General features: G+C 38.8%; 2 protein-coding genes across 2 annotated transcripts in view; both read right to left on the bottom strand.

The window, feature by feature from the left end:
* Window positions 1–4301, bottom strand: part of creg2 (cellular repressor of E1A stimulated genes 2) — a 5235-nt gene extending 934 nt beyond the window's left edge. The window contains exons 1-2 of the mRNA XM_015398167.1: window positions 3811–4301; window positions 1959–2128 (exon numbers count right to left, since the gene is read on the bottom strand). Coding sequence (XP_015253653.1) covers window positions 1959–2128; window positions 3811–4218 — 578 coding nt within the window. The 5' untranslated portion in view covers window positions 4219–4301. The remainder of the gene's footprint in view (window positions 1–1958; window positions 2129–3810) is intronic.
* Window positions 4302–6872: 2571 nt separating this feature from the next.
* Window positions 6873–8774, bottom strand: part of kiaa1211l (KIAA1211-like ortholog) — a 15474-nt gene continuing 13572 nt past the window's right edge. The window contains exon 12 of the mRNA XM_015398170.1: window positions 6873–7306. Within this exon, the coding sequence (XP_015253656.1) occupies window positions 7116–7306 (191 nt within the window). The 3' untranslated portion in view covers window positions 6873–7115. The remainder of the gene's footprint in view (window positions 7307–8774) is intronic.

Genomic DNA, 8774 nt, shown 5'->3' with positions numbered 1-8774 from the left:
ACACACACACACACACACACCTACAACTGAATGCATAAAGGATAAGATTTTGGGTTCTTCTTTAAAATGACCTGTCTTTAATCCTGTAGAAATTCTGCCCCCTATTGACTAAAACTGGTAACTACTAATTCAATGCAAAAATGCACTTTTAGAGCGATATTAACATAAACTATTTTGTGGCTTATTCTGCTGCTGATGATGACATGTTGCCTGAAACAAAAATAAGGTTGTATTTAGGGATGACTCTCGGCTTTTCATCTTTGTTTCATGTATACCTCATATTCATTCAGTCAAATTATCAGACAGGAAACCTTTGTGGTGCCATTTCATCAATAATCATCATAAATAATCATGATACATATATACAGCACAGACAAAAAGTTTGGACCCACCTACTCATTCAAACAGGTTTCTTTATTTTTATGATTATGAAAATTGTAGATTCACACTGAAGGCATCAAAACTATGATTTAACAAATGTGAAATTACATACGTAACTGAAAATATGTCTTACATTCTAGGTTCTTCAAAGCAGCCACCTTTTGCTTTGATTACTACTTCGCACACTCTTGGCATTCTCTTGATGAGCTTCAAGAGGTAGTCACCTGAAATGGTTTCACTTCACAGGTGTCCCCTGTCAGGTTTAATACGTGGGATTTATTGCCTTATAAATGGGGTTGGGACCATCAGTTGTGTTGTGCAGAAGTCAGGTGGGTAGACAGCTGATAGACCTACTGAATAGACTGTTAGAATTTGGATTATGGCAAGAAAAAAAGCAGCTAAGTAAAGAAAAACAAGTGGCTATCATTATTTTAAGAAGTGAAGGTCAGTCAGTCCGAAAAATTGTCAAAACTTTGAAAGTGTCCTCAAGTGCTGTCGCAAAAACCATCAAGCGCTACAAAGAAACTGGCTGACATGAGGACCGCCCCAGGAAAGGAAGACCAAGAATCAGCTCTGCTGCAGAGGTTAAGTTCATCCGAGTCACCAGCCTCAGAAATTGCAGGTTAACAGCAGCTCAGGTTAGAGACCAGGTCAATGCCACACAGAGTCCTAGCAGCAGACACATCTCTAGAACAGCTGTTAAGAGGAGACTGTGTGAATCAGGCCTTCATGGTAAAATAGCTGCTAGGAAACCACTGCTAATGATAGGCAACAAGCAGAAGAGACTTGCTTGGGCTAAAGAACACAAAGAATGGACATTAGACCTGTGGAAATCTGTGCTTTTGTGTTTTTGTGTGACGCAGAAAAGGTGAACGGATGGACTCTACATGCTTGGTTCCCACTTTGAAGCATGGAGGAGGTGGTGTGATGGTGCTTTGCTGGTGAAACTGTTTGGGATTTGTTCAAATTTGAAGGCGTACTGAACCAGCATGGCTGCCACAGAATCTTGCAGCGGCATGCTATTCCATCCGGTTTGCATTTAGTTGGACGATTATTTATTTTTCAACAGGACAATGACCCTAAACACACCTTCAGGCTGTGTAAGGGCTATTTGACCAAGAAGGAGAGTGATAGGGTGCTGCGCCAGATGACCTGGCCTCCACAATCACTGGACCTGAATCCAATCAAGATGGTTTGGGGCGAGCTGGACCGCAGAGTGAAGGCAAAAGGGCCAACAAGTGCTAAGCATCTCTGGGAACTCCTTTAAGACTGTTGGAAGACCATTTCAGGTGACTACCTCTTTAAGTTTATCAAGAGAATGCCGAGAGTGTGTGAAGCAGTAATCAAAGCAAAAGCTGGCTAGTTTGAAGAACCTAGAATATAAGACGTATTTTCAGTTGTTTCACACTTTTTTGTTAAGTATATAATTCCACATGTTTTGATTTATAGTTTTGATGCCTTCAGTGTGAATCTTCAATATTCATAGTCATGAAAATAAAGAAAACTCTTTGAATGAGAAGATGTGTCCTAACTTTTGCTCTGTACTGTATATATTTTTCCAGTAAGCTAAGACTTGCCTGCAGAAGTCCCCCTCGGCCTCCGAGAATGTGAGAGAGGCATACGGGTTGCTTTTCAGATCTGTCACAGTGTTATCCATTGGAGTCACATAGAAATAGATGACTCCAGTGCTGTTCTCCAGTGGTCCATCACTGACAGAGAAGATGTTTCCAAAGGGAATACCTCTGATCTGTGTGGGGGAAAAAAAGAAAAGATGACGCAAGAAGCATCCATATAATATTTTAATGTATACTCAAATACATCATGTTAATAATGTAGATTTTAAGAAATGAGAGGATGACTTTGGTGCTTTATTAGGCAACCCTGATGCCCAGTCAAACCAGTTCACACCTTTCCTATTTCCCGCTCCATGTGGAAACAGATGTCCACCTAACAGGCTTGCATGTTTGGGCATACAAACCAACATAAGACTAATAATGGCAGACTTCGAAGTCGCGGTTGATTTGAGAATTTATGATATTTAGTGTGGATTATACTCCAAAAACATTCCTCACCTCTACAGATATTAGAGAGAGAAATGGGGTGAGATTTATTGTTTTGGCCCTTTTCTTCCTCTTTTTATATTCTTTACTTCTGTGCCAGGGCTGCCACATTCCTTACTGGAGTGGGCCCCGGTATGAATATTACAACATCTATGACAGCTCCTCCAGTTTCATCTTTATGCAACCTTTCTGTTCAGATACCATTGTCAGCTCCCTGGATTTAGCCTCAATGTCCCAGGAAAACTACAAGCATTAAATATGCAGATTGGCTCTTCTCCAACAGCTTAAAGCATGGAACTTCTCCCTCACAATCTCTAGCCAGAGGAAGTTTTAAAGAAAGAATAAAAAAAAACTATAAGAACTGAAGTCCAGTTGTTTTACTGACCATAAGAGGAGGATGATTCAAACCCCCGGTCAGTGGCAGCAGAAGGCTGTTCTGACTGAGTCAGGCTCTGTTGAAGGTTTCTTCCCGTTAAAGGTGAGTTTTCCTTTCCACTGTTGCAATATGCAAGCTCAGGAGGAGAGAATGCTGCAAAGTCAAAGACTAAACACAGTTTCTTGGGATCCCTTAGAATGTTTTTAAACAGTCTATCTTTATTTGATTAAAATAATGTGAAGCAGCACTACATAGATGGATTTTTAATGGACTCTATTTATACATAGATTTGACAGGAAGCAGAAAATAACACCAAGGTCATTGTGAGGAGAGGTGTTGGTATATTGGAAGTACTTTTTTATTATCATAAATTGTAAGATGGCTGTTTAGCAGACAGAATTATAATCTGGGTGTGTTCTAAAGTAACAATGGAGGTTTTCTCCTCAGGTAAATCTAATTCTAGACAAGCAACAGTTCAGTATAGAAGTTAGAGAGATATAAGAAGACAAAAAAAAAAAAGCAGCAAATTGCAACATACAGTGACCCAAAACAGAAACACAAACATGAATGTGTACTTAAAAAGAAAAATACGATTTCTGACAATGTCAACATTTCTTTACCAGGTCCAATGAAATCTAATTGACGTTTTTAATTAGGCATTTTCTTTAAGTGTCTTTCTTTCACAGAGCGAACTAAATATTTTATGTAAAATTTACTTCCCTGCTGTTTTGCAACCCCATGGGCTTCCGTAGTTGTAGTTTTTCTTGCCAAACATGGTGACCTTGAATAATCTGCTACATAACACATTATGAAGCGCTAAATACAGTTAATGCATCATAGCTTCTAAGATTATCACTTGATTCTACTATTCAAAGTGTGAATTGAGTCTGTTGGGTTTGTCTTTTTTCTCTCTTTACTAGAAGCAACATTCCAGCCTTGTTACTTAGTTTATTAAAGTCTACCCAGAAGCAGGACCAGTCCACGGGCCGTTACCTTGTCTTGAGTGGAAATGGTGGCCAGGTGACCCCAGTCGCTGTAGTGGGCGATGTATCTGGCGGTCCTGGCGGTCTCCTGGTGTGGAGGAGGAGTGCTGCTGGACTTCTTCACCTTCCCTACGGGATATGAGAACAACCGAGAGGACAGCTCCGCCGCCTCTGGGCTTTCGGGCTCCACCTGCTTCCCGAGTCCAGGCGTCTCCAGGCGGTCTCCGAGGACGTTAGCCTTCCACAGCCCGGCGCCTTCCACTAGCAGAGCCGGGGCAGCTTCTTCGGACAGGTCAGTGTCCGCCACGTCCACGTCGTTGGAAGAGACCACCCAGGAGACGGTGCTCCTGAGCGTGTAGCTCTGGCACAGACACAAAAGGCTGGCACACAGGGCCAGAGGAAAGTAACGGGGCCCCATGGAGCAGGAAGGATAGCCGTCCGTTCACATTCACTCTGGTGTTGTTTACTAACTCACGTGTGGGCTGTTTCAAAACATAAGCATGGGGCAGCTTTCTGCAGCGACCTCTGGCGGTTTGTTACGTGTAACTGTAGTTAAAAAAGAAAAGAAAAAAAACGCGACCGCCCTCTAGCGGCAGGAGAAATTAAAAACTTGAGGTGTGTGTCGGCTTCTTCTTTGTGAAGTTTAATGGTGGTTGCCAAAAAATTTGAAAGCGCATTACCGCCACCTACTGGTATGGATTGTGAAACACAATGAGAGTATATTAACCAATAAATGTTTCTGCTTTACTTTATATCTATAATATAGTAAACCCTGTGATGGACTGGTGACCTCTCACCCGTAGACAACTGGAGATAAGCACCAGCACCCCTTTGCGACCCCGCTTGGGATAAGCATGATGGAAAATGGATGGATATAATAAACCAATATCCTATATATTTATTTAATATTACTATTTATTATTAATAATGTCTTAAACTTTTATTGTCCAGATGCTCCTGTTCTTCCCTCCAACTCCAACCTTGTTTTCCCAAAGAAATTTCTTTGAGTCCCAAAAACTTTTCACCTCCTCTGGGAATGATCCTGATTTTCTGTGTCTAATGCTTGGCTTGGTCTGTGCAGATGATGACATTTGCTATGAATAAAACGAGTTTCTCAACCGTTGGAGTGAAATTATCATCTTGTCTTTCTTTTTTATTTTACTTTTGTACCTGATTCTGTGCTTGATTCATTTCTCCTGTCCTTTGTCACTCTCTTCACTGCTGCGTAGCTTATATATTTTTTTGTTGTTTTAACATGTATCTCCGCTGCTTGCATAGTTAACTCTATTCAGGCCTCCACAGTTGCAGCACCTTTCTTCAGCTTCTTCCCTGCACTCCTTGATTTTGTGTTCTCTACATTTTGAACATGTTTGCTTTCCCCTACAATCTGCTGGCACATGTCCATAGCACTGACACCTGTAGCCCCTGAGTGGAGGTGGAATGAACGGCCTAACTGGGAAACTCATAAAACCTTTTCCAGCTCTTCCTGATAAAACTGACTGAGAAGTCTATCAGCAGTGACATGCTGCCCCCCCTTTCCCTTGTATGTTTTTATACAGTCTCTGTATCTTGTTAACCTTGCCTCCAAAAATGTTAACCTTTAATTAATCTAAATTCTCATTAATTGGTATTCCTGTTATTACTCCTTTCACTGTTATATTCTATCAAATCACTTTTATCTCTGTGACGTCTTTTTTTCCCTAGGTGTTTAACATCCAATGCTTTCATTTTCTTTTTTGCTCTTCATTTTTGCAAATTACCAGCAAGTTTCTATCATCCAATTCCTTCACTAATTCAACTCCCACATTTTTTTTAATGATTTCTCTGGAAATCAAAATGGGGCTCTAAGGACTGCTTTCTTCAGCACTTAATCTAAATATTATTTTTATCTCTTCTCTGACAACCTTACTTTGCTCAACTCTTTCTTCATCTGAACTGCTTTCTTCTAATTCCTGTGTATTTCCTTGATTCTCAAACCACCTTTCTCCCCTTTTACCTCATCTATCTCTCTCTTTCCCATTTGAAACTGTTGTCCATCCTTCCTCATCCTCATCTACCTGACTTGCCTTTTGTTCCATCCACCAACCCATAAGGCAAGAAACGTTTTTTTACAAACAACTCGTCAACCTGTCTGCTGGATCTCCTCTGTCGAGGTGTCGTTCGTCCACATAAGGTGTCCTTTAAACCAAAGCCTTTTAAACATGGTTAAATAATAACTTCTGGCATTTCAATAATTTGGTTGAAAATCTGCTGTTTTACTCCCAAGTATTCTCATTGCCATTTAGTTTATTTGTGGTTATGTCTTTAGGACATTTTTTTTTACAAAGGTAAGACATAGAATATTGTCGTTTTTTTTTTGGCTTGTTTTACTTCACACATTTTGACATGACGCTGATGGCTGTCCTCTGTCAGAGGAAATGTTTTCTTCTTGCACAGTATTAATTACCTGGTAAATAAAAAAGAAGTTACATATCACAAATGTCACTCAATACATTTGATGCATACAGGAAAATGGATGTTAAACAAAGTGAGTACCTTATTAAAAGCAAAAAAAAAGATTTAAGACATTCTTTCCTGCATAAGTTTGATAACATATTCTGCCATTTACTATGCAACTGACTAATAAAGAATTATATAATTAATGATCTCTTGAAATCTCAACCACATTCTTCAGGGATATAAAGTTAGAGATGTTTTGAGCACATGTATGATGCAGTGTTTTAATCTATATAACATAGTAGTTAAACCTATAATCCTCTCATAATCTTTTTTGTATTAAGATTTCAGAGAAAACCATTTTATGTGAATCCACACATGACACATAGAGCAGTAATAAAGCAGGGAAATATATTAACCATGTTCATGTTTCTTATTTTAAATAAATAGAATAAGTATACTTATAGCTTTTTCTGACCTGTAGGTGGAGCTATAAGTCTAATTTTTTTCGAGGTCATTATAGAAACTAACAACTTTATTCATATTTTTTTTGTTTTTGTTTAGTCTTTGTAAATAAGAAGCTTGGACACTTTAGAAAATTTAATTATTTACCATAAACATTTTACAGCAGTTAGCCATCATTACAAATTATTCATAAACACATCTTATCATAAAGATGGAGTATATAGAAATGTCAGTCTGTTCAGTCTTTCTTTCTGTTTCTAGAACGATAAAACTTTGTGACTGAATAAAAAGGAAGGTTTTAAACCACATCTGATAAACACCTTCCAGGCTTCACTCAGCTTTTGTCTTATTCTTTCATTTCAAGCAGTACTTGTTCCAGTTTCCGAGAAACTTTAAATCTCTCAGCTTCCCTTTTTAGTGCATGCTCTTATCACTCCAAGCCATTGACTTCCTCTTGGCCAGCTCCATCCAGGACGGTTGGCCGCTGTCACTGTTCGGCACTGAAGAATGAGAGCGTAAAGAAGACGGGGATGAGGGTGACTCCACGTTCCTGCGGGTCCATCTGTCCTCACGAGGCCTTTCTAAAACCCTACAGGGGCTTGATTCTACAAAAAGCAGAAAAAGAAAACATTAAAGCACAGCTCGCCATCGTCAGTATCTAGGATGAATCTCTACATTTACAGTGCTTTGAATCTTTCTAATATAAACTTTGATTTATGTATTTGATGAAAATGACACAAAGCAGTGCAGAACTATAGAGTAGAAGTAAATTAATTAAGTGTTAAAAAAAAATAAAATGACAAAGAGCAGGAAAGATGTGGTTTATGTATTTGTATTCTGTTATCTTTACTCTGATACCCCTAAACAAAACCATCCAGTCAACCTTTTTCAGATAAGACCTTATCGGTAAATAGAGTTAATATTCCAGATGCCATGCAGGGGGACACAGCAAACACACGGATCTTTTGGTTCAATTTGACCAAAAGTGCATTTTATTAGCCTGCTTGCAACCCATATTTGTCACACAAAAGTACCAGTGCTTAGAACCCCGAGAACACCTTCCCCTTACTGAAGCAAGGTGGGGACAGAATCATCCTGTGGGGATATATTCATTTAGCAGCTGGTAAAAAAGAGACGGATGAAGTAATTCTAAAAAAAAAAAAACAGGTTCGCCTTCTTACAGGAAATACCCTAAACCTGCAGCTAAGGCAACAATTGAAGGGTTTAGATTTATTTAGATACTGAGGTTTTAGTTCTAGGTGGGATGCACAGGGAATTCTGTTATAAGCTATTTAGAATATATTTATTAATTTGCAATTACAGCAATTAGCTGCTTTTCAGAGCTTATGAGCAAACTGATGTTTACTTGATACGAACTTATATCAGGGACACTGGATACAAGCATATTCAATTATCTGCATTTAGATTTATATAGTTTATACTAATATAAGCTTATGTATGCTACCTTTTAAATCTACAAACTGGAAATCAAATGTCTATAGACACATTTTAAGGGAAGGACAGTGGATTTCTTTGGGTAATCCTAAAGCAGAAACTGCAGCAGAGGACAGTGAAGCGGGAAGGATCTGTGGAGTTAGATAAATCTTACAATAAGTGGGCTTACAAATATACACAGCACAAGCTAAATGCAATTTGGACATGGCAGTCATATTGGGGTTTTGGGATTGGTGGAAATGGTCTATGTTCTCCACTTTTTTTCTGACTTCAGGACACCTTTCTGTTTATATTTCTAAATGGGAAACTTTACTTCTAACGTTAAATGGAAATTAATGACAAAAATAGTCCAACAAATGTGTTGCATGTTGTTTCAATGCACTTATAATAAACAGTCTGAAGTTTAGACCTAAGGTTATTCATGTGCTTGAATGTTCTTGTCAAAGTAGATGTAGATCCACCTGAAAACTGACAGCACTAAAATGTTGATTTTCCCTCTAGGTGTCATTTGATTGAGTTCAGAGGACTTGTTTCATGAATTGCAGGTGAAGGAGGTTCTACATGAATTGCAGGTGAAGGAGGTTCTAAAAGTTTGACACAATGGGGCAAAGTAAAAAT

The sequence above is a fragment of the Cyprinodon variegatus genome, unplaced genomic scaffold (genome assembly GCF_000732505.1).
Source record: "Cyprinodon variegatus isolate N-32 unplaced genomic scaffold, C_variegatus-1.0 Scaffold916, whole genome shotgun sequence".
NCBI classification, from domain to species: Eukaryota; Metazoa; Chordata; class Actinopteri; order Cyprinodontiformes; family Cyprinodontidae; genus Cyprinodon; species Cyprinodon variegatus.
Note: the sequence above shows the minus strand (reverse complement) of the source record. Positions and strands in the feature narration are given on the sequence as shown.